The sequence below is a fragment of the Taudactylus pleione genome, unplaced genomic scaffold (genome assembly GCF_031769625.1).
Source record: "Taudactylus pleione unplaced genomic scaffold, aTauple2 ptg000216l, whole genome shotgun sequence".
Taxonomy (NCBI): domain Eukaryota; kingdom Metazoa; phylum Chordata; class Amphibia; order Anura; family Myobatrachidae; genus Taudactylus; species Taudactylus pleione.
Window position 1 is genome coordinate 6,530,208 of NW_028284618.1, and position 17,064 is coordinate 6,547,271.

The 17,064-nt window shown below is 44.8% G+C and overlaps 1 protein-coding gene across 7 annotated transcripts in view; it reads left to right on the plus strand.

Moving 5' to 3' along the window:
• The window catches only part of ADAM22 (ADAM metallopeptidase domain 22), a 278,694-nt gene that overhangs the window by 227,684 nt on the left and 33,946 nt on the right, over window positions 1-17,064 (plus strand). For all 7 annotated transcript variants that reach the window (XM_088478610.1, XM_088478609.1, XM_088478614.1 and 4 more), the window contains exons 19-26: window positions 235-285; window positions 1,326-1,389; window positions 2,883-2,988; window positions 3,848-3,967; window positions 5,222-5,387; window positions 10,253-10,367; window positions 11,341-11,431; window positions 12,982-12,999. In XM_088478610.1, the coding sequence (XP_088334736.1) occupies window positions 235-285; window positions 1,326-1,389; window positions 2,883-2,988; window positions 3,848-3,967; window positions 5,222-5,387; window positions 10,253-10,367; window positions 11,341-11,431; window positions 12,982-12,999 (731 nt within the window). The remainder of the gene's footprint in view (window positions 1-234; window positions 286-1,325; window positions 1,390-2,882; window positions 2,989-3,847; window positions 3,968-5,221; window positions 5,388-10,252; window positions 10,368-11,340; window positions 11,432-12,981; window positions 13,000-17,064) is intronic.

The following is a 17,064-nucleotide window of genomic DNA, read 5'->3' on the forward strand; positions in this document are numbered from 1 at the left end:
GGACATATCTGCAATAATGTCACAGGAGCCTGAGTTTTAACTCTTGAGGTTCCAAAAATGTTTATAGTATCAAATCCTATTCTGGATCTTAATAAATTTCTAACCCAAGTTTGTATTTGTCAACACATGAAATACAATAATACGTATATACAGTTCATGATGAAGCCCGTGTTAACCTGTTCACCTAAAAGGCAGCGTTTTATACTAAATATGTATGATGCCTTTATTTTTTAGTGTCCTCCAAATATACATAAGCTGGATGGATATCAATGTGAAGACAAACAGGTACGTACTCTCAGATGTATATGTCATTCCTGGTTATATACAAAGTGCATTAGTAATATTACTGGGTGTCACAGTGTCCGCTCACCCTTATACTGCTTGCGCCTGCTGAGCGCCATGTTACTGGTGGCTGTCGCATTAGAGAAAAGGATGCTCAGTTGTGTGTCGTTTTATGTCACACTAAGCTGATAGATGTGGAGACATTTAATGTTTAAAGAGACGATATCTTGTTTTTGTTGTTTACAGTATTTTTACGTTTCTTGAACATAATGAAGCTTTTCTTCCGTACAGCTCACAATGAGACTGCAGTGAGTACGGTGGAGGAAGAGGATGAATTTTACAAATGACGGGGTATATTTACGAAGCAGCTGCTTTCACAAGCCACCGCTTATTGGCGGGTTTGACCGCAAAATGTAAAGCGGCACTGATTTTAAGTGCAAAGCCCGGCGTGTTTTGGACTAATTATTAGTGCCGCTTTAAACTTTGAGGTCACACCCACCAAGAAGCAGCTGCTTGTCAATGCGGCAGCTTCGTAAATCTACTCCCTACAGTTCCCTGAAGTCAGAACAGCTATCCATAGCCAATCTTCCATTAACAGTTAGATAATAAGAAGAATGCCGTCCTTTATAGGAGAGTTTGCTTTGCTGTTGGCATATACCGCTCAGTACTATCCACTTTTATAGAACTTATATTAGTGGTATGCGATCAAGCAAAATAGAGATATTCGAAATTACGATATTAGTTTACACGTGTAGCACTTTGTAGAGTATGAATTGCTGTCTCTAACACAGGGATGGGAATGAAGGGTTTACAGGTTCTGTTCTCAGTTCCAGTTTAAGAGAATGTAAAATAAGTGATTCAGATAGGCACTTTTTAAATGACAGTTCCTGAGTGGTAGTGTGTGGGGGGTGTGTGGGGGGAAGCGTCACTCTTCCTTCTCATCCACTTAGAGGGTCGGTAGAGTGTGATACATATGTTGAACATGGTTACTATACATGCTTGCATCCTCTCTCTCTCTTTCTCTTTCTCTCTCATAATATCAGGGTCTTTGTTCTGGTGGGAGATGTAAAACCAGAGACAGACAGTGTAAATATATCTGGGGTGACAGTAAGTATATACAGAATTGTTACTAATTAACTAACCAGATGATCCAAGCACAGAACAGGACATAGACCGGCGGCATTTAGTCCGCTGGTCTATAAACTGCATCCCTGTGAAATATATCCAACATGAACAAGTTTGTTGTATTCAGTGTGTGTTATGGAGCCTTCTTTGTTATATGTCCACTGAATCAGAGCTGATTTTCCTATGCCTGGGTTCAGTAAACAGAAAAGGCTCGAGTCATACAGTATGATTAGGCCTCAAGTTTGTCCTAAAACTCTGAAGCCAGCTGTAAAATTATAAAGCATACAGGAATATGCTGGTGCAATATATACAGTATATAACTGCTAATATATAAATAAAAGTGAGGAGCAGATTTGTGTGTACCATACTTGGTGTTAAATGTATTGTATGTATTGAGTCATACCTTAACAATTCAACAACTAAGAAACAGGAGCGACATTTCCGCTGTCACTTATAGCCCTCTCTTCACTAACACATCACTCATCTCCTGATATACTCTGTGCTGCTGGAGGCCCTGGTCCTTTCACTAATTCTCAGTCTGCGGCTTCCTGCTGCCTCCATTATTTTCCTCACATTACATGGGTGTATGCTATAGTGTCTCAGCCACTGACACTGTAACGTAGCATTTCACATGCAGAAATGACTGCAATTGTACACGCGTTATGTTAAATGTGACTTGTAGCACACGGAGGAGGTAAGATGTATGTGGACACATCTTTAAAATGCTGCTGCTCTTTCTGTGGCCACAGCTCAAATGCATCTGAGAGAAGGGATGGCCATTCACCATCATCGATGGTTAACAACCATTGATAGTGTGCCACCAATGGTCGATTGTTTTACAATCAACAGTGGAGAGCCGATAACTCTCCGTCGTCAATGGCAGACAGGGTGCTCATGGTTTTTTCTTTCCTCCCCTTGGTGCCCTGGCCACAGAGCTTAGCCCTTCCCCCTGGCAGCCCACTAAGTCCGCTCCCTTTCTTAATTGTTCCAATGCCTGCCATTCCCCAGAGCAGGGCAGTCCATTGATTGGTGCAGACCATCAATAGTACCCCTTTGATGGTTTCATGCTATTGATGTTAAACACAGATTACACCATTGATGGTGACCATCGATGATTAAAAAACCAATGGCCATCCTTACCTCTGAGATCTCATTGGATGAGGAAGGGCTATAGACGAGCTGAGAATAACCCTACTGGGTTTATTTATTATCTTTCCGGATTTTTTTTCTCTTTCCGGTTCTGTCTGACACCTATAGAGACCAACTCTGATAGTCAACAACACTGTGACATAGCTACTGTCACTTACCTGATACTGTAAATACATACTGGCATGTACACACTGTCTTCTATTACACAACAATCAAACGCGTAACTGTAATCCTTTCACTCCCCGCATTCCATTCTCATATATGATGAGCCAGCCTGGTACAGAAGGGGAATATTTCATGTATAAACTCAGTGTATTTCCTTCCAGAAGTGGCAGCTGCAGACAGATATTGCTATGAAAAGCTGAACATTGAAGGAACTGAAAAGGGCAATTGTGGCAGAAATAAAGACACGTGGATACAATGCAGCAAACAGTAAGAGGCGTCTCCTGTGCTGACATTTGCTGCAATATTATGTATGCAGATCGCCAACATATATTGTGTTTCTTTTCCTGACATCACTGCAAAGTTATGTAGTAACCAATCAGCGATGAGCTTCCATCTGTCTAGTGCAAGGTCACTAATGACAGCGCCTGGTCGCTATGAATTAATTGGAAAGCTTGTGTACCAGCTAAAGGGGATGGGTACGGGATGCTGGCGCTCGGGATCCCGGCAGTCAGAATCCTGACGCAGGCATCCCAACAGGGTTAGGTTACCGACACCTGTCGGTCTGTATCCTAACCCTCTCCCTACCCTAACCCTCCCTTCCCGGTGCCTGAACCTAACTTCCCCCTAGTGCCTAAATCTAACCTCCCCATCCCCGCTACCTAAACCTTCCCTCGTAGTGCCTAACCCTCCCCCTAGTGCCTAACCCGACCACCTAACCTCGCTACTTACCTTTGGGATTCTGGCGGTCGAGATGCTGGCTCCGGGATTCTGACAGGTGTCGGTATTCCAGCGCTGGTATTCTAACCGCCGGAATCCCTGCGGTCGGGATATTGACCGCATCCCAGCTAAAGCTGCCTAATATGGTACGGATAGTGTACTAGAGGCATACTTATTTGGCCAGTTAAAGCTCCTTCTGTGTCTTTATAGTAAAAGTTCTAGATACAGGCAGCCTTGTCATGGATAGTTCTGTATGTATAATGGATATCTGTGCCTTTTCAGATTTACTATGAGCTGTTCTCTGCATTCAGATGCCTTCCCCCCCTCTTCATGTTAGCCCTTTAATAAAGTGACCACCTGCTCTGCGTGTCTTTGTATTACATGTACCGTATGCCTCTCTGCTCTACAGGGACGTCCTTTGTGGTTATCTGCTGTGTACCGACATATCAAGTGTGCCAAGGCTGGGTGAGCTTGACGGGCCAATTACAACATCTTCTGTCTTACATCAAGGCAAACTATTAAACTGCAGGTAACGTTTATAGAGGAGGGCGACCATCTGCACTGGTAATTGCTGGAAATATTATATACAGATGTGTCCACATACATCTTACCTCCGTGCTGGGGGGTGCGTGACTTGGTAGCCCCGATTGTTTTTTGTGCAACTTTTCACTTTCAAATGCGTCTTGTTCTCAAAGCGTTGCGAATAGGACACACAAGCAGCATCTGCTTGTGTGTCCTACACGACTGCGGGTGTACCTACATGCGAAATACTACGTTACAGTGTCAGTGACTGTAACACTGTAACGTAGCATTCGTATGCAGATACACCCGCAGCTGCACAAAGGATATAGGCATGCCGCATGTCATTTTAATCAGCAGAAGCTGCTTGTGCTATTCAAATTACAACACATTTGAAGGTAAAACGTTTGAAGGTAAAACGTTGCACGAAAAGACGCTCGGCGCTACTGAGTCACACCATGGCATGGCACAACTAGAAGGGCTATTTAATGTACAATTAAGTAAAATGTATTTAGACACACATGTAGATTGATATTGAGATTTTCACACTAGGGGGTGCTACCACTGATAACTGATGAGGACAAGTACTAACCAGAACGAGAGAAATAGTAAATTATCTTTTATCACGTATGTATTAAGACCACCTTTAGTAAAGTCAGCAAATTTCTACCGTTCTTATTAAACTGCAGGTAATCATTTATAATCCCGTTAGGTAGGAAAAAAGTATTTAAATAGCCCTAAACTTAAAAATATTTTAACATTCCCTTTAGGGTTTAACAAATTTTACTTTACTATGGAACGAGTTTCAATTTTATTCAATATAACTCTGCTTGTAGGCATTTGTAAACCATTTGCCATTTTCCTTTTGACTTCAGACATCGAGTAGCCTTCAGACTAGAGGATTAAATACTAGCCGGAGTTTATAAATGTCATTTCTTTGTCTTTTATGTTATCTTTCCTTCTCTTCCCATATTTCTTAATGTTGACATACTGTATACTGTACCTGCATACAAGGGAGATGAGAGAGATCTGCATATATAACGGCTCATCCACAGTTTGGATTTGCCAGGGATAAACCCAACAAGGTTTAAAGGATTGACAAAATAACTATACCGTACCAATATGTGGCACAAATATTAGACACAAGCTGGTGGAGGGGGAAATTCCTCCGCCAGTAACTAATAATACCCAGTAGGTGCAGACAGTTCTGTTGGTGACAGTCATTGCTGTTTGTTAATCAGTGTAATGCATTTTGTCTACTTAGTGGAGGGCATGTGAAGCTAGATGAGGAGACTGACATTGGATATGTAGAAGATGGCACGCCCTGTGGAACAGGAATGATGTGTCTGGAACACAGATGTCTGCCGATTGATCCGTTCAATTTCAGCTCATGTTTGGGAAGCACAAACAAAATTTGTTCTGGAAATGGGGTATGTGCTGTATACTGGTGGAGGCTACTTATACTGAGTATCAGGGGCTTATGCGAGGGAGGGGCCCATACAGGATCCCTCCTCTCTCGCCAGAGTCTACTGCACATGTGCAAGTCCCTGACAAATGTACAGTTAAGTGCAGAGATTTGTTTATTTCTCCTTCGTCAAGGCTGGGGGACACTGGACCATTGGGTTGTAGATGGGACTGCAAGGAGCTGGCACTTAACTAAACCTGTAGCTTTAACTCTGAGCTCCTCCCCTTTGCATCCCTAGGATTTCAGTGTAGATTAGGTGCCTTAGGAGTGTGGCACGATTTGGGAGGGCAGCTCTGCAGCCCTTTGTAGCTAGTCTTGTTTTCTTTTATTTGTAACTTTTACTTTTCTTTTTAGTAAGGTGCCTGTGCGCTGCCTATTGCACCACACAGGGAGAGTGCAGCGCCTGGTGGGAGCGTGACTTGCCAGTTACAGTCTCGGAGGACGAGGGTTGCCCTCCCCGGCGACACCCCCACAGCACTCATTGGAGACCATCTGGGCCCGAGGACAGACCGAACCTTCAGCCTTTTAGAGGGTTCGGGCGGCCACGCTGTCCTGGATGGCGGACACCATCTTGCCGGGCTGGACGGAGGCAGTCCCTTCAGGAGGTGCACTCTCGCACAAGCAGTCTGTACTGGGGCTTACCAAGTGCTTTCCCCACTGCAGGGGGGAGTAACACTTAGGCGCAGGAGAATGGCCGCGCTGAACGGCGGGGGGCGGGCAGAGCTGAGCCGAGCCTATCAGCGATTCTGACTTCTTGGCTCTGCCTAATCTGCTGCGTAGGACGCTGAGACAGACATCCTGCAGCTTGCAAGAGAGGCACAGACGGAGTTTCTGCGGGCTAGACAGCTATAATTAGAGTGTCAAGGTGTGGAAGACCTCATTACTGCTGTGCAGCAGTCGCTGGACTGCCTAAACTTGGATACTCAGGCACAAGCGGTGGGACGTTCAAGCGTAGACGCAAGAGGATTCCTTCTTCTTTGGATCTCTCAGATCTCGTGGAAGAAGCATGAAAGGCCCCGGACAAGAAGTTTTCTGTTCCTCGCAAGTTTGCGTCCTTTTACCCACTTCCATCCGACCATGTCATCGAGTGGGAGCAACCTCCCAAAGCCGATGCGGTAGTGACACGTTTGGCTAAGTACACTGCACTTCCGGTTCAGGGTTCGGCGTCCTTCAAGGATCCGCTGTATAAGAAATTGGAGGGTTGCCTTAAGTCCATTTTTATTGGCTCTGGGGTCGTTATTCGCCCTTTGCTGGCCTCAGCGTGAGTCACTCAAGCAATGGAGACATGGGCCGACAAGCTGTTGCTGGACTTCAGGGTGACTTATCCAGAGATGCTTTAATGGATTTGGCGGAACAGCTTTGTGGGGCAGCTGAATATGTGTGCAAGGCCGTCCAGGGCGATTAGGTGGCATTCTGGCTCCGCACCCGTGATTCTGACGCTGAAACCAATCGGTCTTTAGAATCTGTCCCCTTTGGCAGGGGGGTTCTGCTTGGTGCTGAGTTGGACATTATTATTGCCCAGGCTACCACGGGGAAAAGCACTTTCCTGCTCGTAGTGGCCCAAAAACACCAGCGCTCGGGAGCCAAGGCTCCAGAGAAGCTTAGCGGTTGGGGGTTAGCGGACGCTAGCTCCAGTTCAGGGACCGGTGGGTGGCGTCAACGGCTGATGCCTGGGTACAGGGCATTGTTTACCAAGGATATGTCATCGACCTCAGGGGTCTGCTGCAGCAACATTTTTTCGCACCGGCCGTTCCCTGGGACACAGAGAAGAGAGTGGCATTGGACCAGGCTATTAGTTCTCTGCTTGAGTTATTGTTCCGATTCCGGCGTCGGCACGGAAACAGGGGTTCTACTCCAACCTTTTTCTTGTTCGGAAGCTCAACTGCACCTATCGCCCTATCTTGAATCTACAGGCCTTGAACACCAGACTGTGGATGGACCATTTCCGCATGGAATCTCTCCCCACGGTGATTCAGGGAATATCTGGCAACAAATTTTTGGCCTCGCTCGACATCAGGGACGTGTACCTCCATGTTCCTATTTGGTTGGTTTATCACTCTCTCCTCAGGTTCACAGTCAGCCTGGCACACTATCAGTTCCAGGCCTTGCCTTTCAGCTTGCCAACTGCCTCAAGCATCTTCACGAAGATAATGGCGGCTATGACGAGTCTGCTGCACAAGAACGGGTAACAGTCGTTCCCTATTTGGATGATCTGCCAGTGAAAGCAGATCCAGCTTCCCAGTTGCAATTCAATCTCGACCGCATGGTGCAGGTGCTTCAGGATCATGGCTGGATCCTGAACTTCAAGAAGTCTCACCTGATGCCTTGCCAGTGCCTGATGTTCCTGGGAGTGATCTTCGACACCTCCTTCCAATGAGTCTTCCTGCCCGGGTCCTTCAGGATTTGGTCACGAATGTATTATCGGTGCCTCGCCCGTCCCTCTGGCTGTGCATGAAGCTGCTGGGTACGATGGTCTCCACCTTAGAGACCATCAAGTACACCCACTTTCACTCGCGGGACTTCCAGTGGGAAATTCTCTGCAATTGGTCGGAACGCACGGAGGACCTCTCATCTCAGCGTCTGGTTCTATCGGACAGCACTCAGCAATCCCTCCGGTGGTGGCTGGTTTCCGATCACCTGCTCCACAGTCGTTCCTTGGTCTCTCCAAGCTGGGTCATTGTGACCAATGACACAAGTCTCCTTTGTTTGGACGCTGTGACGTTGAGTCTTCATCTTCAGGGTCTTTGGTCATCATCAGAGACTGCCCTACCGATCAGTGTGCTGGAGCTCTGTGTCATCTATCTGGCTCTGTTGGGAGCCCAGTCCGTCCTGGTGTGGATCCAGTCGGACAATGCTACAGCCTTGGCGTATGTGAAGCAATGGCAGAGACAGCCCGCATTCTAGCTTGGGCAGAGGCCTTTGTTCTGGTGCTTTCGACAGTGTTCATTCCGGGTGTGGAAAATTGGGAGGTGGGCTTGCTCAGCAGTACCACCTTCCTGCCGGGGGAGTGGTCTCTCTATCCGGAGGTTTTCCATCGTTTGATACTGAAGTGGGGTCTTCCAGAGGTGGACCTGATGGCATCTCGATACAACTGCAAGGTTCCCCAATTTTGTGCGAGGTCCAGGTACCCACTGGCCTTCGCAGTGAATGCCATGACCGTTCCGTGGAGTTTTCATATCTTTTTCCTCCCATTCCCATGTCACCTCAGGTACTTCGACGGATCAAGGAGCAAAAAGTTCAGGTGATCTTCGTGGCTCTGAACTGGCTGCGCAGGTCGTGGTAGCCGCCGTTCTCAAGCTGGCCGTAGGTCCAGGTTGGTGCTTTCCGCAGCGATTAAATCTGCTCCTGCAGGGTCCTTTTTGGCACAAGGAACTTCCTCTATTGGCTTTAACGGCCTGGCTTTGAAACCAAGCTTTTAAAAGCTATGGGGTTTTCCCCTTCCGTTGCCCGTACTATTTTGCGGGCTTGGAAACCGGTTTCATCGCGCAACTATAACAGGGTCTGTAAGATCTGCATCTTGTGGTGTGAATGGTGCAAGGTTCACACATCACGGTTTCCCCTTCCGAGGCTTTTAGCTTTCTTTCAGGGAGGTCTGGAAGCTGGCTTGCGGCTTCGCTCATTAAAAGTACAGATTTCGTGTGTCGATTTATTTTCAGCAGCGTCTGGCCCTCCTGCCAGAGGTTCAGACCTTTTTGAAGGGAGTGTTGTGGGTTCAACCTCCATTTCAGCTGCTGGTAACTCCGTGGGATCTGACCTTGGTCTCTCCGCTCTTAAGCAGGCTCCCGCCGTGAACCTTACATTTGTCACGTGGAAATTAGTTATCCTTATGGCCATTACCTCAGCGGGTCTCGGAGTTGGGCGCCTTGTCTTGCAAACCGCCGTTCCTCATATTCCATGACTATCGGGCTGTTCTCCGAATAGTTCCTTCTTTCCAACCGAAGGTTGTTTCAGCTTTCCACTTAAACCAGGAGATTGTCTTTCCTGTCTTTTCTCCATCGGAGACTTACCAGGACTGGCTCTGTTGGATGTCGTCCGAGCCCTGCAGATCTACTTGTTCAGAACTTCTGCCCTCCGTCGTACGGACTCCTACTGGTTCTCTATGACGCTCAGAAACGTGGCTGGCCAGCCACGAAGCAGACCATTGCACGATGGATCTACTCTGACATCCTCTGGTCTATTCGAATGCAGGGCGACCGGCATCTGCCAAGGAGTCTGCTCATTCTACTCTGGCGTTGGCAACCTCCTTGGTGGCACGCCACTGGGCCTTGGCTGAACAGGTCTGCCACGCAGCTACCTGGTCCTCTGTCCACGCATTCGCTCGGTTTTACAGGTTTCATGTTTTTGCCTTCGGCAACGCCCACTTTGGGCGCACAGTCCTCCGGTCAGGCAGCCTGAGCGTTCTCTCCCCTGGGGGCGGCTTTTGAACGTCCTATGGTCCAGTGTCCCCCAGCTTTGATGAAGGAGAAAAGGGGATTTTGGTTACTTAACGTTGAATCCTTTTCTCTAAATCAGGCTGGGGGACACTGCGTTACCTCCCTCATGCTCAGTCGTGTTGCGTTGTAGTTTTGACCAAGTTGATCCCTGCGGTTCCATTAATTTTTTTATTGTTATAACAGTTCTCTGAGTTACTGCTTCTCCTTACCATGCACTTTTGAAGTTGTACTGAAGTCATGGGGATGCAGAGGGGAGAAGCTTAGAGTTAAAGCTACAGGTTTAGTTAAGTGCAAGCTCCTTGCAATCCCATCTACAACCCCATGGTCCATTGTCCCCCAGCCTGATTCAGAGAAAAGGATTCAACGTAACCAAAAATCTCCTTTTTTCCATTTGCAGATATGCAGCAATGAAGTGAGGTGTGTCTGTGACCAATACTACACAGGGGATGATTGCAGTACCTTTTTCCCTTACAAAGACATGTCTAAAGTGGATAAAGAGCTTATTGATGAAGGTCAGTATTTACATTTTGAAGACGAGAAGTAGTTTGCTTGTCAGCAATCACAATGTTGACCCTGACACGTCAACAAGAGTAAAATGCTACATACGTGCCGGCAGTACAACTGTAAACATGATCATTTAACATATAAGTACTGCTGGCTAGCGTAAAATGATGGTGATATATTCCAAAGGATGTCGCTACACCCTGACACCTGGGGGCATATTTACTAAAGTGCCGCTTTTTAGAAGTGGAAATGTTGCCCATAGCAACCAATCAGATTCTAGGTATTATCTTCTAGAAGGTGCTGGATTAATCATAAGTAGAATCTGATTAGTTGCTATGGGCAACAACTCCACTTCTTAAATCCTGCACATTAGTAAATATACCCCCAGGTGTTTTCCAGGCCGTTTACAAAATATATTTTTTTACTTTAATGTATTTATTATTTTATAGCAACTTACTTTATATACCTTAACTGTTTGGCACACGCAGCGTACATTATATTGATGTAACTATATAATCTTTGATTAGATGATATCTTGGGACTATTGCCATTTCTATAATACACCTGTAATAAGCTCCGAGTTTATGGAACCAACGATATATCAGCGAGATTGCTGCTTTAAATTTTAGCAGCAATCCGTTATAAGGCTGGTTCAGCAACTTGGAATCATGCTCGTGTACCTTTTCAAAAAAGTATAGCATAAACATTTTACAAAGAAAAATACGTGTATGCTAGAAATATTGTACATGTAATTCTGTGCTGCTGTGATGTCTCCTGGTTACGTTGGGGTCATCCAGATTTGGGTAAGACCCATGTGTTTACAAGGGATGGCGTCACGCTACTGTTATCCTTAGCCCTGATTAATATTAATTCTGATCTCTTCCAGGTCAGTGGTTACCAACCTGTAGATTGTGCCTGTAGCAGTATCCAGTAATAAATACTCTAATAATAACTGATAGTACGTATGTTTTTTTCTTTCAGGAGTTGTTAGTACAAACATAATCATAGGAGCTATTGCTGGTACCATGCTAGTGTTGCTGTTGGTGCTAGGAATTACGGCTTGGGGTTACAAGTAAGTGACCGCGCTGCGTGTAATGTATATTTAGATGTGGTAGTTGCTCTAAATGAAAGTAGTGCAGAAATGTTAAGTTGCAGAGAGCTTAGCACAAGTTACTTCTGACAGCCGCTGTGCAGTAATGTCAAAGCTACATACTGTACATTGGTATTGCTATGTATGCTGCGCCATTGATTAGCAATTTGGGAATATAATACTTTGGTGTGTGGCATCAGGCTTAAATTACCCAAGTGTAGAACTGTTTGTGGAGTCACTTCTCTCTTTATTGAATAGGCCTGTGTACCTGCTGGCTAGTAAAGAAATACATGGCTGTGATTTTCAGTCATCTGTTTATACAAAGCCCCCGATTCAGAGGTGCATGTAACGTTGATGCCGCGCGTAAGCTTGGCCAGCCCGACGATGACCCAGACTACGCAAGCTTGTAGGGCGCCATGTACTACACAGAGCCGCCCTGCCAGCAACTCACGCCGTTCTCCCAGTCCCAGCACAGAAAGCTTTCCCCGCCTTCCCAGCTTGCCTCCAGATCACCGTTGAGTGAGGTGAGCAGGAGAGAGGAGGGGTTCACATGGAGGGAGGGGGCAGTCGGGAGAAGCCCTGCTTATCTGCTTGATTCGTGTCTTGTCTGCCCCTGCGCGCAAGCGGACAATGTTTGCGCATGCATCCGAGTTGCACTGTGCCTGTGCCCCGATAGTTACCGCTCTAAGGTGCAGATAGAAAGTGCACACAGAGAGATGCAATGTAGGTCGGCATTTCAGGGAGGTAATGGTGGCTGGCCAGGCGCGGTGTGTGGCGGTCAGCGACTGCGTCCCGAGACGCAGATGCGTTGACCCTGGCTGCCATGTTCAGACAGAGAAATTGCACCTGCCATAGGGTAGGTGCAATCTCCGATGATGCGTTTTAATACGCACGGTGCCACAGCTGCTGGGTGTTTCAGTTGGAAGCACATCGGCTGCGGCATGTGAATAAAAACGCAGTCGCGGCTGCAACTCCACCTCTGAACGGGCCTAAAGCCTCTATGCATTGGTTACACTTACACTAATCACACACGTAATTGTCCTGGTGTCCAGCCTGAGAACCGAGGGACAGAATCACTGGCCACTTTGGTTTCGCACTACATTTAAACTAGATCCGGCCTTTCAAACAATCCATTTTTTTTCCCCCTGGTCTCCTACTGCTATACGCACCGACTGTACTCCTTGCTTATAAATTAAAAGGCATTTTGCTTAAATCGAAAGCAGCCATATCTGGATGGAGTTTGTATGTTCTCCCTGTGTTGGCGTGGGTTTCCTCTGGGTACTCCAGTTTCCTCCCATAATCAAAAAACATACTGGTAGCTTATTTGGCTTCAGACTAAATAATGAACCCTAGTGTACAGTATGTGTGTGTCCATGTGATGGGGAATATAGATTGTAAGCTCCTGTGGGCCAGAGACTGATGTGAATGACTAAATACTCTCTGTAAAGCGCTGCGTAATATGTATAAATAACTGTTACTAAATAAGATAAATATGTCTCAATAATAATTTGTTTCTTCTTTAACATGAAAAGAAACTATCGGAGAGAAAGGTAAGTGGATTACCTGTACATTAAGGCACGTTTCATCACTTTCACTCGTTTCCCTGGTTTCCATATAATACACGTCTATGTTCCATGCTCCCATCACTGCCAAATGGTTTCTGGTGTCTGCCCAGGAGAACATAACATGAATAATCTGCTTGCAATCATTTAGTGATGATAGTATACAGTATGTTGTGCTTTGTTCTGTGGTCAGAGATGTAATCAGGAGCAGTTTCTGTATGAGAGTCAGTAAGTTGTAGAGGTCTGTTATGGAGAATAGAATCAGCACCTGCATCCACGTTACTATCCTTTTAGTACAAAATACTGATTTCATTTCTAAGAAGGGATTACACTCCAACTCTATGTTTCCATGTCTGTCTGCAATATCTAGAATACAGGGTTACAGAAATCCTTGTTGTTAGGCATTGTCTGAGTGTGCTTTGTGTATTAACATGGGCTACATTTACAAATAAAAATTAAGCACAAGTACAATATGATTACTGTGGCCCAGCTAAAGGAATACTATCAACAAGATACAATTGTTTTCACTTATTTCATTTAATTTAATATTTTTTATCATGATTTAGAGTTTTCTTATTAAAGAACCCTTAGGTTGCTAGGGTAACATCACTCCCTTGCCTTTTACCCCATGTTTAATGACTGTTTAGGTCCCACCTGAATAATTCAGGAGGTACCTCGCCCCCCAGAAATGGTCTCCTCTATGACAGTTAATGGGACCCATACATCAGCAATCTGTGGTTTAACAATTCTCCAATCAGTGATTTGCAGGTTTTTTACATCCAAAGATCAGATCTGCGAATCATGAAAGTGCCCATTGTACTTGTATAATACTAGTAACAGTCTGCAAATTGGCTGTTTGTTACCATACACTAGCAATCTACAGCCCTGGTTGGTCCATCATGTTGGACCAATCAGGAAATCCATCATGTTGGACAACCTGATTCACTGATTTCGATCACTTGTTGGTCAGAATCGGCAATTGGTGAACAACATACATGCCAATTTGTTTACATTAACATCAGCAAAACGCAGAATTGCCCCAATTGATTGCTGGTATATGAGCCCGATATGTTCCCTGAGCTGCGGAATTGTATGTAAGCAAGGGAATTGTCAGCACTGGGCAGCAGGTGAATGGACAATTACTGAGGCATCGGGGGGGTCAGTCACTTCCAATCGTTGAGAGTTCCTGACTAAGGCAGTTAGCTAATTGGGAGCAGAGGGGGTCCCCAGAAACGTCAAATTGGTTAGAGCCCTTCATTTTTATTATGCTGTTATCTAGGTAGATCTTTTAGTCATAACTAAACCTCTTCCTTTCTATTAAGCAAAGGTGCATACTAACTGAAATCATAGCGATAAGTATAATAAAATCTGCACTTTCTGAAAACATTGCAATATTATTTCATTTTATACATTTGTAAAAAAAAACAAACCTGTAGCTTGTTGATCATTTTTCTTTAAACAAAGCCACGCTGTTAAGTCACACAATAGACAGCCAGTGGGATAGATTGCAGGACAGATTTGTGTTGCTCCGAAAACTTTTTTTCTTAAGTTACAAAATGCACCATGTATGCAGCAGCTGCAGAGAGACCCTCTTCCCAAACATTGAAGATTCATTTAATGTACAGTATTTAAGCTGCTTTAATAGGACTTTGTGTGGATTATACATTTCTCAGAAGATTTAGGGGTAAATTTACTAAAGTGAGAGTTTTTAGAAGTGAGTTTTAGAAGAGATGTTGCTCATAGCAACCAGTCCGATTCAAGCTATTATCTTCTAGAAGGTGCTAGTTAAATGTTAAGTAGAATCTGATTGGTTGCTTTGAGCAACATCTCTTCTAAAACTCACTTCTAAAAACTCGCACTTTAGTAGTCTTAATGAATAAAAGGTTTCAAACAAATAAATCGTATTATGGTCACTTATGAAGCACATTGTATACGAATCTGCACCTAGGCCCCAGCATCACTATGCACATGGGAGTGTCCTGCTTAAATAACCCCATTCAAACATGGCAGCTATAATGGAGGGTATGGGTGTTTTCATGGCTGCAGCCATCTTTGCACTTGAGAAACCCAGAACAAATCTTGACCAGTACCTCCTCCCTGATTCCTAACCGCCTATCAGCTCATTCAGGGCATGATTCAGAGACGCACATGCAAACACATTACATGCTTCAAAATAGCTGCCGACTCCTGTTTATTGTTGGCTACATGTCTATGGCTGCACCTCCCTCATACACCCGCTTGTTAGAGCAGCCATCTTCCCTGTCAGCAGGGATTTGCACCACCCTATGACATCTGTCTTGAATTGGCGCATTTTGTTTACACTTACCCCTGAATTAGCCGCAGTTCTGTCTACACAACCATGACAGGTATCCAGTCACATGGTCGACATTTACCATGTCGACATGGTTCAACGTGTCGACAGTCACTAGGTCGAAATCCTCAGAACATCGACATGTGACATTCTCAAAATGCCAAGGGTTAGTCGCCGCCAGGAGGGTTAGGATTAGGCGGGGATAGAGGTTTTTCTAGGGTTAGGCAATAGAGGAAGGGTTAGGGGTAGAGTTTATGGTTATGGATAGGGCAGGTATATTTACCGGAATGCTAGAACATCAGATCACTGTGCCTGAACTGAAGATCACATGACCGCCGGGACCCAGAAGAAGACACTGGAGACATATGATTAGGGTTAGGCACTAGGAGCAGGGTTAGGCACTAGGGGGAGGATTAGGGTTAAAATAAAAAGTGCCAACAAGTTTGTGTCGACCATTTGAACCTGTCAACCTTTTGTCCATGTCGACTTATTGCATATTGACCAACTGGTGTCGACCTATTTTCTGTCGACCTTAGTATTGTCAATCTTTTATACCACACTCGAGCAAAAGGGTAAATGTCACCTCAGCCTCTTACTGCTTAAGAACTATCCCTATAGTTAAATTAAACTTTTATAGGGGTATTCAATATGGGTGCGATAACATCGTTTTTTGCGTTAATATCGCACTTTTTAACATTAATATCACTTGTTTTACTTTTACACCCTATTCAATTTCAAAGACTTATCGCAGTTTTGACAAGTCTTTGATAAAAAACGGTGATAACTTTTCACCATTAAATAGGTGTCGAAAAAAAGTGCAGAATTGGGGTTTAGGGGTGCAGACTTAAAAAAAATAGCCTGCACCCCTGAGATTGACATTTAAAGAACTGTGTCAAAAAAAGTTTTTTAAAAAAATAGGGACACCCCAAAAAATTGATTTAAAAATTGGGGTGCAAAAAAAAAAAATGGGAAAAAATTGTTAAACAATAGGCAAATACGTTCAGGGCTATTCTGCATGTATGCGGCAGGTGTTTTCTAGAATAGAATTATAGCGGCAGGTGCACAAATGCAGAATTTTTAAAAACTTACTTTAGGGACATCAAAATATGCTAGTACCCATTTTCATGTACCCCAAATTTGATGGGACCACTTAAAAAAATGAAAAAAATAACCTAAGTGGTCTTCTGTATCACTTCTTCAATGTCGGGAAAAAAACACCTGCTGCGGCTATTTAAATCCCCGACTTTCAATTAAAGGCTAAAACGGGGATACCCATAGTGTTCCCCCATGTTTTTACAACTTTAGGGGGGTCTTACAATTATTTTAAGGAAAAATTCGTAACTTTACGCAAATCCAACTTCGGAGTTTCCCGTTTTCGTTAATTTTATATTGAATACGGGGATAAGCGGGAGCGCGCACCATACCTTTACGCCGAAAAAAACTCCGATATGAAACGTTAACTTCGCCAGGGAAGTTAACCTTTCATATTGAATACCCCTCTTAGTCTTTCAAAGATGACAGCTTTGGTGTTGCCTGGTTTGCACCTTTAATTTAGTATTTACCTAGAAATGCGCCACTTTACTGATGTGCAAACCGGTTCCCATTAAAAGTATGGGATGACACCTGAAGACCTTCAGTGATGCAAAACTCAAGTCTTTCTTCCGAGTGGAAAGGAACGTTGCTCACAGTGTGCCTTCTCTTTCTCTTATTTCAGTCATCACGGCCTGTTCCAACTGATGCTT